This window comes from Emys orbicularis, chromosome 4 (assembly GCF_028017835.1).
Source record: "Emys orbicularis isolate rEmyOrb1 chromosome 4, rEmyOrb1.hap1, whole genome shotgun sequence".
In the NCBI taxonomy this organism is placed as follows: Eukaryota; Metazoa; Chordata; order Testudines; family Emydidae; genus Emys; species Emys orbicularis.
In genome coordinates, this window is record NC_088686.1 from 99,158,816 (window position 1) to 99,177,148 (window position 18,333).

The window sequence follows — 18,333 nt, forward strand, 5'->3', positions numbered from 1 at the left end:
TGAGTCTCCGGGGGCACTGGCAATGGAGAGCGGTGGGGGCAGGCACGGGAGCCGGGGGAGGGGCGCGGAGGGCAGCGATGGGGACCCAGCCCCAGCGGCAGGGCGAGGCGTCGCAGCGAGCAAGCTGCCGGGCTCTCCTTGGGCCCGCTCAGCGTTTGTCTTTCTTCCTTCCCAGGCGGCCGCTGCGGCTGGGCTTCGGCGACCGCCCAGGGCTGAGGATGCTCCTGCTCCTGGTCCTGCCCTTGCTGCTGGGGGCCGCTTGCGCAGCTCCGGCGGCGGATGGAGGTGCCGAGCTGCCGCCCGGGGAGCCGGAGCCGAGCTTCCCTCGGGAGGAGGCCAGTCTGAACGAAATGTTCCGCGAGGTGGAGGAGCTGATGGAGGACACGCAGCACAAGCTGCGGAACGCAGTCAAGGAGGTGAGACACCCCGCCCCCCTAGATCCCATCCCGCCTGGGGGAGGGGGGGGGGAAATAGAGTCTTAGTGCCTGGGGCTTTCCCCCCGTTTGCTGGGATAGTTCCTCGGCCGAAGGTTTTGTGTGTGTGTGTGTGGCTGACTAGGCTGTGTGTGTGTGCGCCTTTAGGGTTGGGGAGGCGAGTGGGGTGTGTGGCTATGCAGTGTGTGTATAGCGTGTGTGTTGGTGTAGCCCTTTGGTGCTGTTTGAAATATTTCTCCACCCCTTGCTGCCTTCTCCTCTCCGGTATTTGAAGAGGTAGTTTCCCATGTAGCAGCAGATCATTAACTCTGTGGACACATTAATTTATTTCTTCATCCTGGGGTCAGAGCATCTCCCAGAATCTGAGAGTCCTCCTAATGCCCGTCAAAGGTAAAAGCAGCAGAATCAGAAACTAATATATCTAAAAGACTGAAGGTTGTTTTCTTGCTTTAGCTTTCCTGTCCTCAAAACCCTGGAGACATCTCTTCTGCTGGAAAGCCTTTCAGTAGTGCATATGTGGTGCAATATGGGTTTGCGTTAGGCCCTTAGCTTTATCTTGCTCTGTTTTTGTTAAAAAATCCAAAAGGTTTTTGGTTCCCCTCAAAGATGTTACTTATCAATCTCCCTGAATCCCATTTAAGGCTAGAGATTCAGCACATGCTTTCCTAGGAAATGCTCATTCACTTGCTGCATCGGGCCCTTAAAGTTGAGCGTGTGGGGCTTGATTCTGTAGTTCTGTGGACAGAAGTGTTATTCAAGTGTCAGTGAAAGTTTTGCCTGTATCTCCCAGCTGTAACAGAATAAGGCATTTTAAATAACTCTTGGGGTTCTGTTGTGCCTTTAGTTATTGTACTGAGTAGCCACTGGAAGCATCAACTATTTCACTTGTGTTTCAGAGCCCCCCCAATCCCTCCCTTTGCTCCCAGGGGCTAATCCAGAGATGGACAACCTGTGGCTCCGGAGCCACATGTGGCTCTTCAGAAGTTAATATGCGGCTCCTTGTATAGGCACCGATTCTGGGGCTGGAGCTACAGGCGCCAACTTTCCAATGTGCCGGGGGGTGCTCACTGCCCAACCCCTGGCTCTGCCATAGGCCCTGCCCCCACTCCACCCCTTCCCACCCCCTCCTCTGAGCCTGCAATGCCCTCGCTCCTCCCCCAGAGCCTCCTGCATGCCACGAAACAGCTGATCGGGAGGTGCGGGAAGGGAGGGGGAGGTGCTGATCGGCGGGGCTGCCGGTGGGCGGGAGGTGCTGGGGGCAGTGGGGGGGGGGAAGGGGAGCTGATGGGAGGCTGCTGACTTATTACTGTGCCTCTTTGGCAACATCCATTGGCAAAGTCTGACTCCTGCTCAGGTTGACCATCCCGGGGCTAGTAAGTTATTGCTGACCTATACCAATAGAGAATTGACTGTGCAGAAAACAAGGTATTTTTCTTTTAAACTTCTCTCTCCTAGGTATTTTTTTTTTAATTATTACAAATGCTTATTTCCTATTAAATCAATTGCAGTTGAAGCCACTCAGCAACTTTTAGGAGCAGGGCCTAAATTCGGATCCAAAATTCATTTTGTTAAAGAAGTTTTGAAACCTTAAAACTGTCCAGTTAACTCCCTCTTTCTTTTCTCCCCCGAGCCTTTCTTAGGGCCAAATTCTAACCTTGGCTATCTGTAGGCAACTTCGGATGAAGTTACTGAGAGCAGTGGACAAAATGTGAGGGCAGAATGTACCATTTTAAAATAGAAAAAACTATATATTTTCTTAAATGACTGTATTAACTGTTGAGCGGAGACCCTTCAGTCAGCGCATAGTGAATTTTACTGCCTAACTTCAAATCCCTAAATGTTTAATGCAAGATTGTCAGCATTTTCATTATAGAATGTTGACATGGTACAGATGGAGCACTGTAACTAAAGTACAGAAATGGAATGCAGTGTATTTTTTGTTTAGATGGTTGCATCATAAGTCTGTGTGGAAATTATTTCTTAATATTTCAAATGTTTCAGCTGCATCAAGCTGTCAGTTTCCCTGAATGGCAGAGAAAATAGTCTGTCTTAGTTGCACTTTCAGTCACACAGAATGAACTAAAAGTTCAAGTAACTTGTGCTCAGGTGTTGCTGTTTCCTCATAGTTTACTCCAATTTTTTCCACTGGCATGCAGCTTCTCTCCCATGTCCTGCAGATTCCCACAGGCTGTTGGCCAGAGGCACAGGGTCAGCTATGGGGAGGCCCTATGCCCCCAGACTGCCTCTGTCTGTAGCTCTGCTTTGGCTTCCTATCAGCACACTTTTGTCACAAGGCTTCCCCTGCAGGCATTTGGCCCTGAAAGCTCTCTCAGAAGCTTAAATATGCTGCCTAAAAATGTAGTAACTTTGGAGCAGATTCCTCTGAGATGTTGTCTTTTTGCAGATGGAAATAAGGGAGTGTGCCTATTCTATCCTTGATGTACAAGTAAACTCACACTTCTGTACTGCAGTAGAACAGAATGAGCCCTAAGATGGAACACAGACTTGGTTTACTCATTTATTACATTATACCCTTGCTATCTGCATCCAGCTCCATTAAATCCACATAAAAATCTCTTTATAATGTGCAAATTCTTATTCTATGGAAAACAGCCTTGTCCTGTGCTTCAGGCACAACTATCCTTAAGAATGTGTCAGAATTTCCATTAGTAGTAGTTGTTTTCAGTGGTTAACAGCAGCACTATAAAATTTTGTTCTAGACTGAAACTTGTTCTCAATCTGGGAACAGTTTTTTAAAAACTCAACTCTATGTTGTAACAGGAGGAGAAAATTTCAAATGGTTTGATATTCTATAACTAGATGAACTTTGTTAGGTCATTACATCATTTTATGAATGAGGGCCCACATTTTAAATCTTTAGGCACCAAATTCAAGAATTAGCCACATAAACAAACATGTCAGATTTCCAAAGGAGTTTAGCATGCACAGTTCTTGATTATTTTAGGCACTCGTGGTCAAAAATTTTGGATTGGACTTTTTAAAAGAAGTCCAAAATTGCCAGATAACTAACATCTTAAAATGTGACGTGTCTATTAATATTGGACTTCTCTGCAGCTATCAGGTGCCTTCTTCCCACTAAACTTGCCCCACTCTTTTGATCCTCAGTTCTACTTACCCTTTATATCTGCTTCCTCTGCTCCTGTTTCCATGCTACTGAGTGCCTGAAATCCAGGCACCATGCAGCCTTCCTTCTCTACACATTTGTTCTTACCTCCTTGAGTATGATCATTTTCCTGGTAAAACAGCACTGATCCTTTAGATCAACTCCTGCACCTTCAACCTTTCCGACTGTTATCTATATCTGTCTCCTGACATCCTCCCTCTCTCTCTCTCTCCTTTCAATCTGAGCAGGATCCCACTAGTTTCGTCAAGGATAAAATTGATGCCATGCAGCAGAATTTTCACATTTTTTGCTCTGTGCCCTACCTCTATCCTATAAACGCTCTCCCTGCTCAACATATTTTTTCCTTTCATTTTTTTCTCTATATAATCTCTTAAAAATGTTCTTCACCTTTCCTTCGATTATAACCCTTGTTCATGCTTTAGTCATCTCCTTTCTATTCTCTTGCCTTGCTCTCCTCCAGTCTAGCCACAATATGAAGTATCGTGGGGGAGGGAAGCCACTCAGATACTGTAGTGATGAGCACATCATATAAACAGAGAGAGCCAAAATGCTTCTGCCGCTGCAGAAACAATCTTCCTTTCCCACCATTTGGACATTCCGCTCGTATTCACATTTCTCACCCTCACTTCCAGTTGTGTACATACCCACACTTCTGCTTATCTTTGATATCATTTCCTCCTAGGGCCCTTCACTAACACAGGCCTTCTTCCTATCTATTGTATGTATTACAATAGCATCTTGGGGCTTCAACGGAGATCAGTCCCCTATTTTGCTAGGAACTGTACAAAAATGTAGTGAGAGGCAGTCCCTGCCCTGAAGTGCTTATAGTGTAAATAAACTAGACAGAGTGGGAGAGAGAGTGTGTTACTGTCATTTTACAGATGGGGAACTGAGATGCAAAGAAACTAAGTGACTTGCCCAAGATCACACAGGAAAGGAAAGATCACTAAGCCAGAAATTGAACCTGTAAGTCCTAGTCCAGTGTATTATCCACAAAAACATCCTCTACATTCCTCCCCATTCTCTGCAAGGAGCCTTTTTCTATATTGCCCCTTACAAATCTTCCTTTTTATACTGTGCCTCAAACCTACCCTTTGCTCTTTAAATCCCTTCTCAAAAATCAGTTATTCCAAGAAGCATTTCTGTGATAAACCACCTGAGAAACAAATCTTTAAAAATATTTAATTAAAATCACTACATCTGAACTTTTGATCTTCATCTGCACAACTGCTGTATTGTACATCAGTCCTCTATTGTGTGTTTAATTTAGATTGTAAGCCCCAATGGAGTAGAGACCATGTCTTTATTGTACAGTGCCAAATGTGCTTTGTCAGTGCATAATAAAGATTGGCTATGGTCCAACTATGGTAAATCTAACCACATCCTTATTAATTTTAAATTAACAATGATGGGTACAGAGAACTGAGGTATGAGGTATTGTAAATATTACACACTTTTAAAAATGGCCACAGCAAAAACGGTTAGAAAAAAGATAAACACTCAAAAAGAAAACCCATCACCAGTGGGACATGTGCCCCTGGGAAAAATTCTAAAGATCAACCGGGTGAACTTTACAGTATTTTAGACCTAATATAGAGGTCTCAAGTAAATAGCTAGTTTATTTGGAACTCCGTTAATGTTCCCAGGAGGTTTCTCTTGTTCACAAAGATTTCTTTCTTGGTTTTGTGCACTTTAAAATTCCATTCCTTTTTTACTCTTTAATTCAAAGAGCGATCTCATCCTCTCCTTCCCAGTGTGATCAGAGCACTGGGAATGCATGGGGCAGAATTAAGGCTGTGATTGCACTCCAATACAATGGGAATTTTGCTTGTTGATAAGGAGTGCAAGATTGATCATGCAGGTCCTGATCCAAAGCCAATGAAAGACCTTCTCTTGACTTCAGTGACTTTGGATGATGCTCTTTGTCCTTACAGAACCTTTTCCTGCTCTTCCTCAGGTGTGACAATCTATCTCAAGAGTAGTGTTTATCAGGAAAAAGTAGATAGGCCGGCTACTGATTAAATGTTAACTCAGTTTCAGCCCATGGTGGATATTAAGAAGTTCTGCAGCGCCCACTTACCCTCCTGACATTCAATTCCATAGAAAGGCTGCCTTATTCTCATACTTTAAATAGCCTACTGCTCAAGAGTTTGGTGCTCCAGTATCATGACGTGGCAGTCTGTTGCATTAAAGAAGCTGGCATGCTCATTTTTGAGATAGCTGAGGAAGCATTTTCATACAATAGAAATCAGTACTAATAAATGTGACACTGTTTAGGGTAGGACAAAAAGTGTTGCTCGCTCTATTTTACTGTTTTTGCTTAAGGTTACAAATCACCAATGATGAATGTATTGCTCACTAGTTTATTGCATTTGTTAGATGGAGGCTGAGGAAGAAGGGGCAAAAAACCCATCAGAAGTTGACTTTGAAAACTTACCTCCCAGCTACCATAATGAATCCAACACAGACACCAAAATTGGTAATAAAACCATTCATACCCACCAGGAAATTGACAAGGTATGAAACAATGCATATAACTATTTACCTTTGCTTGTACTGGCCTTGCAGAGTAAGAGCTTGTCACATGTTGAAAAATTTTAGAGAATCTAGAGTTGAGTTCATGAACGTCTTGTATATGATTTGCTTCTAGAATTAGCAGTTAGGTGGGGAAGTGGAAAATGGTTAATGTGGCAAAATGGTTTGTTTTGTTCCATTGCTATAGTGACTTTTCACACTGCATAGTAATGCCTGGAGAATATGGACTACAGATATGATACTTACTGTGGAATGTAAAAGAGTGATCACTGCTCAAGACTTGATTGATTAGCTTCTTTACTATGACATTCTGAAAAAGAATAGTGGGATTCATTATCCACTTTTACCAGCTGCAGTCACTATTGCAGGGCAGGAAATGAAAAATAAATAGGATTAACATTAGAGTAATACTGTACTAAACAGTAACAGAGGACTAAAATGGCATTCATATTCATCTAATTTATTGTTCCTGTTGCCATATTAGGTTACAGATAACAAAACTGGATCAACAATCTATTCTGAGACCGTTATTACATCTATAAAAGATGGAGAAAGCAAGAGGAATCATGTGAGTGAAGACCACCTTTTTTTTCTTTTAAAATTAAAGTCAACGTTTTTGTTTATCATCTAGAATAAAGCAGTTCAGTTTACAGCTCAGCCCAGCAGAACTTTTAAATATTAAAAACAAACCACTTAGATTTACACAAAAAGTAATACTTCAAAACACTTTTTAACTACTAGGAATTGCCAGTGTCAGGCTGACACTTTTGTTTTTGTATAGTTCCCTTCTTACTGAAGGATCCCAGAGAACCTTACAAACTAACTTGCTATCTTCATTCATGCAAACTCATACTGAAGTCTTATGGGAGTTTTGCCTGAGAAAGCACAAAAGCAGTGCTTAACTTGTGCCAGGGCTGAGCCTTGGCAGTTCATAGCCCCGGCACCTCTGGACTTCCTGCATCAGTTATGAATGTAAAAAAAATTGCTTGAGCCCCGGCACCTCTTTCATAACAAATTAATTACTGCACAAAAGAGTCTGACGTATACGTTCTTCACTGCTGAAGTTCAGCCATCTGTGGGGTACAGAGAACATCAGAGTAGGTGGTTTCTTCACTGTGTTCTTTGGCTGTTGCATGATGTCATTCAGCCAGATATCCGAGCAACACTATCAGGCAGGCCAATGGCTAAGGACATTAAATTATAGTCCACTGCCTGAACTCCAGTATAAACTCCCAGTATCTTCTGTTCCTCACAACCTTCTGGTACCTAGCACCACAAGGTTTGAAGTGTAGCGTACTGTGGAAGAATTCTGACGTTGTGGGTTGGCATGATGGTGGGTATAAAGGTTTCGTTGGTATGAGCTGGGATGGGGGTATTGCCACATCCTGATTATGCAGATCATTCCAATGAGAGCTAATATTTCCTTGGTGTCACTCTACTCCATAGGTGTTCTGTCTGTGCCTCATACTTTACAGAAAACATCTTTAGAGAGTTTTAGAAAAAGTTATTGGTACTATTTATAGCCATCTTCTATTTTTCACATCTCTTGTTCAAATCTCTATTTATGGGCATCTCTGAAAAAGTGAGTTTTAGGAGAGATTTAATAGTTAAATATAAAAACCAAACAAACAAAACTCTAGGTTTTTTCAGGCAGTGGTGCAGAATATTGCTCGTTCTGCACTTCAAGCTAGTGTAATACCAGAGATTGGGAAAATGGAATTTCAGTATTTTGGAGAGAGAGATAATTTTGTGGCTTTATTTTTTAAGAAGATGGTTGTTTGAAGCTGGTCAGTGTGGTGAAATGTAAGGAATAAACCTGGTAGAGAGCAATCAGGCCTCATTCCTTCAAGCATTTATGCACACGTTTATTTTTACTACCATCAGGAATCCTATTGGATTTAATGGATAGAGTGCAGGTGAGACAGTCAATGGTGCAAAATATGTAATTTATCACATGGTTCCAAAATTTACCTTGTTGAGAATTTGAAGTTTTAGATCAGAGACATACTTTGTCAGGTAATCAAAGAATACCAATGATAGTCAAACACTGAAATGGTTGCAGAGCTAAAATTTACCTTGCTTTTCATAAATCTTCCACTTACTGTGCTTAGGTAACGACAGCTTCCTGGTTTCTGATATTGCTGCGATTTGTCTCTTTTCGCCCCTCCTGGCACCTTCTGATGTTATCACATCTTTCACGTTTATTTTGCTTCTTTCTTGGAACAAGCTGCTGGTTCAATCCTGCTCAGGGAACCTGTGTGGAATAATAATACTCCTTTGTGGTTTACTGCCCTTTATCCTATTATTGAACTCTAATTAAACTTAGCATCAGCATGAAAATTTCTCCACCAACTTTATTAAAATGGAGATGAAAGGGGATTTCTTGATAGCCATGTATGTTTGAGAAGTCTTGCTGCTAGCAAATATAATATACTAATTATTGAAACAGTAATAACTTTATCTTGCATGAATATTTACAATTTATCCAGGACACTGATAACTGTATAAAGTACCTTCTATTTGTAGTTTAGAACCTTTAGTCTGGTCTGTGTTGGTATGATTGGAAAATAACTTTTGCCTGGCAGCTCTTTGGTGTCCTAGCCAAAATGAATTGGTTGTCTCAGTCCACTCCCTAGGAGGGGGTGTTAACGTTGCATAGATCACCCTCAGAACTGGAATCAGTTTAAACCCTAGAGGCAATCACCAGGGACACATTGAGGCATGCTGGCATGGGGCAGTATGGACTGGAATAACAGTGCATTGCTACTGCTTTGCTATCAGTAATTAGTTTTTTTTTTCTGGGCTGCCATCTTTCGTGGGGAGAACCCTTTTTTTTTAACCAGTGCTACAGCTGCTTGCAGGCAAACCAACACTTCCCTGAGTCTCTGGCTTATAAGTCTATCCTCCATTCCACACTGGAAGATCACCCCACTGGTTCTTGGTGTACTGCTAAGGGAGATATAACAAAGTGCCATACTTGCACCGACCAATTTGCAGTCCTGCAGCACTGTAAAGCACCGGCTTGAAGTAGCTGAAGTTGCAGCAGTGAGGGTAAGCCAGGCTTCTTGGGCCTGGTCTACACTACGACTTTAATTCGGATTTAGCTGCCTTAATTCGAATTAACGCTTGACCCGTCCACACAACGAAGCCAGTTAATTCGAATTAAAGGGCCCTTTAATTCGATTTCTGTACTCCTCCTTGACGAGAGGAGTAGCGTCAAAATCGGTATTGTTAATCCGAATTAAGGTTAGTGTGGCCGCAATTCGATGTTATTGGCCTCCAGGAGCTATCCCACAGTGCACCATTGTGACCGCTCTGGCCAGCAATCTGAACTCGCATGCACTGGCCAGGTGGACAGGAAAAGCCCCGGGAACATTTGAATTTCATTTCCTGTTTGCACAGCGTGGAGAGCACAGGTGACCACAGAGAGCTCATCAGCACAGGTAACCATGCAGGCTGATAATCGAAAAAGAGCACCAGCATGGACCGTACAGGAGGTACTGGATTTGATCTCTATATGGGGAGAGGATTCAGTGCTAGCAGAACTGCGTTCGAAAAGACGAAATGCCAAAACTTATGAAAAAATTTCCAAGGGCATGATGGAGAGAGGCCACAATAGGGACACAGATCAGTGCCGCGTGAAAGTCAAGGAGCTCAGACAAGCCTATCAAAAAGCAAAGGAGGCAAACGGTCGCTCCGGGTCAGAGCCGCGGACATGCCGCTTCTACGCTGAGCTAAATGCATTTCTAGGGGGGGCCGCCACCACTACCCCACCTCTGACTGTGGATTCCGAGCTGGGGATAATCTCATCAGGTACACCTGATGATTCCGTGGAAGGGGAAGAGGAGGAGGAGGAGGACGAGCTGGCAGAGAGCACCCAGCTCTCCGTTCTCCCCAACAGCCAGGATCTGTTTCTCACCCTGACTGAAGTACCCTCCCAAGCCTCCCAAGCCAGCACCCAAGACCATGACCCCATGGAAGGGACCTCAGGTGAGTTTACCTTTTAAAATATAAAACATGGTTTAAAAGCAAGCATTTTTAATGATTAATTTGCCCTGAGCACTTGGGATGCATTCGCAGCCAGTACAGCTACTGGAAAAGTCTGTTAACATGTCTGGGGATGGAGCGGAAATCCTCCAGGGACATCTCCATGAAGCTCTCCTGGAGGTACTCCAAAAGCCTTGCCACAAGGTTTCTGGGCAGTGCAGCCTTATTCCGTCCTCCATGGTAGGACACTTGACCACGCCATGCTAGTAGCAAGTAATCTGGTATCATTGCCTGACAGAGCCTGGCAGCGTATGGTCCCGGTGTTTGCTGGCATTCAAGCAACATCCGTTCTTTATCTTGCTGTGTAATCCTCAGGAGAGTGATATCGCTTAGGGTAACCTGGTTGAAATAAGGGAATTTAATTAAGGGGACAGAGGTGGCCGTTCCTACTGGGCTGTTTGCCTGTGGCTGAAAAGAAATCCTTCCCTGCATTTAGCCAAGTGCAAAGGGGGGGGGGAGGATTGGCCCAGAGCTTTTCGCGTTTTGCTAGCAGGGATCTTCCCTGATACCAGCCACGCGGTGGGGGGAGGGAGAAAGCACTCATCCCAGAGAATTCATGGCGGGGGGGGGGGGGGGGTGTTAGTTTGGTTCCTGCAGGGATCTTCCCTGATACCAGCCACGCGGTGGGGGGAGGGAGAAAGCACTCATCCCAGAGAATTCATGGCGGGTGGGGGGGGGGGGTGTTAGTTTGGTTCCTGCAGGGATCTTCCCTGATACCAGCCACGCGGTGGGGGGAGGGAGAAAGCACTCATCCCAGAGAATTCATGGCGGGTGGGGGGGCGGGTGTTAGTTTGGTTCCTGCAGGGATCTTCCCTGATACCAGCCACGCGGTGGGGGGAGGGAGAAAGCACTCATCCCAGAGAATTCATGGCGGGTGGGGGGGGGGTGTTAGTTTGGTTCCTGCAGGGATGTTCCCTGATACCAGCCACGCGGTGGGGGGAGGGAGAAAGCACTCATCCCAGAGAATTGGATGGGGGGGGGGGTGTTAACCTTCAGCAGCAGAAAACAAGCTAACAGGAAAACTGCAGCACAACGGGCTTTGCTTGGTATGTGGGAAAGCAGGGCGCAGAAGCCTAAAGACAGTGGCTTACCATGGCAGCATGCAAGGTGAATTCTGTTGCCCGGACCTGCGTCTGTGATCTCTAGCAGCAAAGCCACAGGCACTCAATATTAAGAGGCAAAATGCGACCTTGCACAGAAATCACATGTGCTATGTAATGTGAATAGTATACACCGTGAAAGAGTATAAGCATTGTTCTGAAAAATGTATCTTTTAAAAAAATTCTCTCCTTTTTTCACTCCCTCCAGCAGGTGCAAATGTTTCAAGCCTCCCTCCTCCTTCCCGAAGGCTATCCCAGATAAGGCGTCGTAAAAAAAAGACGAGAGAAGAGATGTTTGCCGAAATCATGCAATCCACCAGGAATGAAAGAGCTCATCTGAATGAGTGGAAGGAGACGGTTTGCAAGTATAGGAAAGAAGCCAGTGACCGTGAGGACAGGAGGGACCAACGTGAGGACATGAGGGACCAACGTGAGGACAGAAGGGACCAACGTGAGGAGAGGAGAGACGCTCGAGATGAGAGGTGGCGGCAGGAAGATCAGAGGAGTCGGGAAGCAACACTGGGGCTGCTGCGTGAGCAAACAGACATGCTCCGGCGTCTGGTGGAGCTTCAGGAACGGCTGCTGGAGAACAGAGTGCCGCTACAGCCCCTGTATAACCCCCCTACCTCCTCACCATGTTCCATAGCCTCCACACCCAGACGTGTAAGAACACGGGGGGGGGGGGGGAGGCTCCGTACACCCTCCCATTCCACCCCAGTGGACAGCCCAAGCAAAAGGCTGCCATTTTTTTAACCTTTTTTTACTGGGCTTTTCCTTCCCGCTGATCCTCCTCCCAAACCCCACTCAGGTTCTGTGCCGCTACAGCCCCTGTATAACCCCCCTACCTCCTCACCATGTTCCATAGCCTCCTCACCCAGACGTTTAAGAACACGGGGGGGGGGGGGAGGCTCCGTACACCCTCCCATTCCACCCCAGTGGACAGCCCAAGCAAAAGGCTGCCATTTTCTTAACCTTTTTTTACTGGGCTTTTCCTTCCCGCTGATCCTCCTCCCAAACCCCACTCAGGTTCTCTCCCTCTTTTCATAATCAATTAATAAAGAATAAATGATTTTTAAACAATGGTGACTTTATTTCCTTTGAAAGCAAGCTGGGGGAAGGGGGAGGGTGGGTTCCTTACAGAGAATGAGTCAATAAAGGGGGCGGGTTTTCAGGAAGGATAAACAAACATAAATTTCACACTGTAGCCTGGCCAGTCATGAAACTGGTTTTCAAAGCTTCCCTAATGCGCAGCGCTTCATCGTGTGCTCTTCTAATCGCCCTGGTGTCTGGCTGCGAGTAATCAGCAGCCAGGCGATTTGCCTCAGCCTCCCACCCTGCCATAAAGGTCTCCCCCTTGCTCTCACAGAGATTGTGAAGCACACAGCAAGCAGTAATAACAATGGGGATATTGGTTTGGCTGAGGTCTGAGCGAGTCAATAAGGATCGCCAGCGACCTTTTAAACGGCCAAATGCACATTCTACCACCATTCTGCACTTGCTCAGCCTGTAGTTGAACAACTCCTGACTCCTGTCCAGGCTGCCTGTGTATGGCTTCATGAGCCATGGCATTAAGGGGTAGGCTGGGTCCCCAAGAATAACAATTGGCATTTCAACATCCCCCACGGTTATTTTCAGGTCCGGAAAGTAAGTCCCTTGCTGCAGCCGTTTAAACAGATTGGTGTTCCTGAAGACGCGAGCGTCATGAACCCTTCCCGGCCAGCCCACATGGATGTTGGTGAAACGTCCCTTGTGATCCACAAGTGCTTGCAGCACCATTGAGAAGTACCCCTTGCGGTTTATGTACTGGGTACCCTGGTGCTCCGGTGCCAAGATAGGAATATGGGTTCCATCTATTGCCCCACCACAGTTAGGGAATCCCATTGCAGCAAAGCCATCCACTATGACCTGCACATTTCCCAGAGTCACTACCTTTCGTAGCAGCACCTCCGTGATTGCTTTGGCTACTTGCATCACAGCAGCCCCCACAGTAGATTTGCCCACTCCAAATTGATTCCCGACTGACCGGTAGCTGTCTGGCGTTGCAAGCTTCCACAGGGCTATCGCCACTCGCTTCTCAACTGTGAGGGCTGCTCTCATCTTGGTATTCTGGCGCTTCAGGGCAGGGGAAAGCAAGTCACAAAGTTCCATGAAAGTGCCCTTACGCATGCGAAAGTTTCTCAGCCACTGGGAATCGTCCCACACCTGCAACACTATGCGGTCCCACCAGTCTGTGCTTGTTTCCCGGGCCCAGAATCGGCGTTCCAAGCCTATAACCTGGCCCATTAACATCATAATCTCCAAAGCACCGGGGCCCGCGGTCTCAGAGAATTCTGTGTCCGTGTCCATGTCCTCATCACGCTGGTCGCTGCGCTGCAATCGCCGCCTCCTCCTCCTCGCCTCTTTTTTCTGGTCCTGTGTAAGCATAAACTCCACGAGAAAGCGCGAGGTGTTTATAATGTTCAAGACTGCGTTCTGGAGCACAACGGGATCCATGCTTGATGCAGAATGGAGTCTGCAGAGTTCACTCAGGAAAAAAGGCGCGAAATGGTTGTCTGCCGTTGCTTTCAGGGAGGGAGGGGGAGGCTGTACCCAGAACTACCTGCGACAATGTTTTTTGCCCCATCATGCACTGGGGTCTCAACCCAGAATTCCAAGGGGGGTGGAGACTGCGGGAACTATGGGATAGCTATGTAAAAGCTACCCACAATGCAACGCTCTGGAAATCGATGCTACTATGGTAGCTTGGACGCACACCACCGAATTAATGGTGCCTAGTGTGGCCGAATACATTCGAATTTATAAAATCGGTTTCCTAAATTCGAATTATATAAATTCGGATTAATCCTGTAGTGTAGACATACCCTTGGTGGTGGTGGTGTTATGGCCAAGGGGATGGAGAGAAAACAAGGATGAATACCATGGGGCTGGGAGAGCAGTGATGCTGACAATTGTATGAGGAAATAAGTCAGGGTGAAAATTGTAATGGGTTAATGAAGTGAGGCTGAAGATAACATTGAAGGGATCAAAGCAGCAGAGAAGGCCCAAGGCCTGACATCACTACGGTAAGGAGGAGACTAGAAAGAAGCAACTGGGGGAAAGAGGAGGAAGGTGCCTGCAGTGATTGAAAGTTGGCAGAGAGAGAAACTGAGTGTGGGTGCAAGGAACATGGGAATTCTTGGAATGGCTTATGTTTATGGACCCTTTGTGCTAAAGGAACCACTCACTTGCAGATCTCAAATGACTACTGCTTGTCTGCTGGTAAACAGAAGAGGCATAATATTCTAATGCTGAATAGTGTCCGTCTAGATTAGGGCCAGATCCAACCCCACTGATTTAAGGCTTTAAACACTGTATAATCTGGGTACCAGGGAGATTCGTTTAAAAAAAAATGTGGAACACAGTTATGTACTTGTACCAGTGAAGGGGTTAATGTATATCTCTTATGTGCAGTGTAGTACTTGGGAATGAAACTAATTTTGTAATCTAACTTCCTGGCAAGCCGTGTACCAAAGTAGAATGACAACCACATTGTAAGTCATGCAGCATTCCTGCTAATAAGGACACGTGTCGGTATGGAGTATTTCTTGGAACTACTACTAGATTTTCCCCAGCAAGTTCACACCATAGACTTGAACTTCTTTCATTTGCTCTTCCTAGTACATAGTTTGCTAGACATTTGTTTAAAGTAGCTGGGTTTATAAGAAGAACTATTTGTAGTGTAATATATTTTAAAGCCCCAAAGCTGAAAACTTCAAAGATATATTTTTTTTCCTCATGTTAATGACTCCTTCCCCCAATTAAGTCTCTCTCAGAGAAGAAGCTTTTTAGAGTCGCCATATGGCATATATAAAGGAAACATAAGTGGTGGTACAGTAGTGTCTTCAATTTTTCAAAATTGTTTTCAGATAATTTGTTTTTATTATCAGAATAGCCAAATTTGCTTTATTCCAGCTCATATTTTGGAATTTTCTTAGTTGGGTGAGGATAGTAATAACTACAATGAAGTTGTCTAACACTTTTGTATGTTACATTTTAGATATGTTTTTATATGCAATCTCTCCGACTCTAAATCATGGGTTCTCAAACTGGGGGTCAGGACCCCTCAGGGGGTCGCGAGGTTATTACATGGGGGGGTCACGAGCTGTCAGCCTCCACCCCAAACCCCGCTTTGTCTCCAGCATTTATAATGGTGTTAAATATATTAAAAGTGTTTTTTAAGGTATAAAAGTGTTTAATAAACCTATGTGAAAGGGGTCACCAGTACAAAAGTTTGAGAACCACTGCTCTAAATATACTGTGTCAATTCTGGTGCCTACAATCAAGAAGGATGTTGATAAATTGGAGAGGGTTCGGAGAAGAGCCACAAGAATGATTAAAGGATTAGAAAACATTCCTTATAGTAATAGAATAAAAGAGCTCTATCTATTTAGTTTAACAAAGAGAAGGTTAAAGGGTGATTTGATTATAGTCTAAAAATGTCTACATGGTGAACAAGTATTTAATAATGGACTTTTCAATCTAGCAGAGAGAGATGGCACAGTCCAGTGGCTGGAACTTGAAGCTAGACAAATTCAGACTGGAAATGAGGTATACATTTTTTAACAGTGAGAGTAATTAACCAGTGGAACAATTTAGCAAGGGTCATGGTGGATTCTCCATCATTGATAATTTTAAAATCCAGATTAGATGTTTTTCTAAAAGATATGCTCTAGGAATTATTTTGGGGAAGATCTATGGCCTGCGTTATACTGGAGGAGAGATGATCCCTTCAAGCCTTGGAATCTATAAAAAGTTCTGTACGATAATGAGGTAGATATAGTGCTGGCAATCCAGTGACTGTGCAGGCAAACATTGGCCATTATGCACTCAACAATAGCTCACAAGCAGCAATGGATATTTTAACCTCTTTCATAGCAGAGCACACAATTCAGGTATTATTCCCCCACTTCCTTTTAAAAAGTGGAACACATTATTTTAACTTCTATTTGGAAAGTCAGTCAAGATGGACAGAATAAAAATGCCTAGCTCTTTTCATCCATAGATCCTAAAATGCTTTACAAAGCAGGCAAGTATTATCCCCATATTACAGATGAGGGGAAACTGAGACAGAGAGGTGAAGTGACTTGCCAAGGTCACCCATTAAGCCCATGCTGGAGGGAAATCTGGGGTGTGACAAGTCCTAGTGCAGTGCTTTATCCACTTAGCCACACTAGGGACTTCTCTTTAATGTCTTGTTTTAGCTGTGCAGTCATCACCACTAATATTGTGGCTAAAACAGTTTCTTAGGGCATAGTACAGCTCTCACTGAGCTCCAGGGTAGGCGGCCTTGATTCAGTCATGTAGAAGGTGCAAGGCATTTCCTTGGGATTAGTGATAGATTAAGAGACATTATTTTTCAGGTCACTAATCACTAGGGTACATCCTGCACCAAGATCATTACTGTTGCTATTAGTGAAACAAAACCACTTAACTATTTGCTGGAGTTGATTTGTAGTGTGTGTGTGTGTGTGTGTGTGTGTGTGTGTGTATATTATAATTAATTATAATTTATTATATTATATGCGTGCCTGCCTGCTGTAGGTAGGTACTGCCGGACCAGAAGGAAAGCTAACAAAGAGCAACAAAAATGAACAGTGGCTTGGAGGGATTGTCTTTTAAGGAACGATTAAAAGAGGGAAATTCTATAGCTTGGTCAAGGAACGCTTAATGGAGGACCATAAGTCTACAAGTATTTGAAATTTGTAAACATCAGAGAGGAATATGGGTTACTTAGGGTGGTACAAGGGGATAGAACTATTGTAGGAGTAATGGAATAAAATTAAGGAAAAAATTTAGGCTACATAGTAGGAAAAATAGCTTGCCAGTGAGATCTGTTAGACTGAGGAATAATTTCCTAAGGCAAGGGGTAGAAGTCCCATTACTTAGATCCTTGAAATCTAGTATGGACAAACACTAGAAAATGAGTTATTAGGGAACACTTTTGCACTGGCAGGGAGATGGACTGGGTGCTCTCTTAGGTCCTTTTTCATCCATAACACTTACTTCGAATGTAAGAGTCTACAATTAAGTGCTCATCAGGAGAGTTGGACTTGCTCCCCGTCCTGTTGGAGCAGGAATGGAATTTGGCCACCAAAACCCACAGCTGTCCTGAGATTATGCGCCAGATGAACATGCATCACTTCACTCCAGTTGAAGACCTGATTCAACTTCTCAATTATAGGACCAGATATTTTGAATAATAAAGTGCCATTTTTAGCCACTTCTCTGCCCAGACTGTATCTGCACTTTTAGTATTCACTCAGCAGGATTAGCACATGTTTCACCATAGAACAGCTCCCTTTTTCAAACTGAAGGGCATCAATGAAGAAAAGATAATCTTTTTATTATTATTATTTTTAAATACATCCGTCTCGGTCATTTTACAGCTCAGGTCTGCACCCCTTATTTGCACTGAGTAGACTCAATGAATTCTCTGAAAAGTTTGCCCTAATTCATTTGAATAACTGCCATGTTACATTTCAGAATACTCAGAAGTGTCTGTATCTGTGCTTGGCTTTTGTTTTGTTGCCAGTTCTTCTTTCTAATTAACTTCTCTGCTGTTTATCTAGGTATATCAAGCAATAGTAACCCCAAAAACCAGACTTATAAAACAATATGTGTATAAGCTCTATATTCTTCAAGTAGTGTTAAATGAAAACTTTTGAAAATTGGTTCTGAGATGACCTGGATTGCCTTCTAAATAATAGATTTTAGAGATAATAGATGCTTTTTTGTAACCAAATTTCTTTTATCCAAAAGGGTGACATCCTGTTGTTCAGTTTTGGGTAATGAACAAGCAGCTTATCTGGGGTGTATTTTTTTTTTATTGTGGTGGTGAAGTACCAAAAGGTAGTTGAAAAGGGCAGATAATAAAATTTGCTAGGATTCTTTGTTTTGTTTTGGGGTGGGAGGGAAGAGAATATATTCTAGGAAACGCGTTTATTGAAATGCTGTTAAGTTGGTATAAGTGTGTTTGGAGACTCATAAGAGAAAAGAAATGATTTCCTGGTAGCCTGTTTTGATAATATTAAAA

The 18,333-nt window shown here is 44.0% G+C and overlaps 1 protein-coding gene across 1 annotated transcript in view; it reads left to right on the forward strand.

Annotated features, from left to right (window-relative positions):
• The first annotated feature begins 218 nt into the window (after nucleotides 1-218).
• The window catches only part of DKK3 (dickkopf WNT signaling pathway inhibitor 3), a 57,655-nt gene continuing 39,540 nt past the window's right edge, over nucleotides 219-18,333 (forward strand). The window contains exons 1-3 of the mRNA XM_065403882.1: nucleotides 219-416; nucleotides 5,959-6,096; nucleotides 6,599-6,682. Coding sequence (XP_065259954.1) covers nucleotides 219-416; nucleotides 5,959-6,096; nucleotides 6,599-6,682 — 420 coding nt within the window. The remainder of the gene's footprint in view (nucleotides 417-5,958; nucleotides 6,097-6,598; nucleotides 6,683-18,333) is intronic.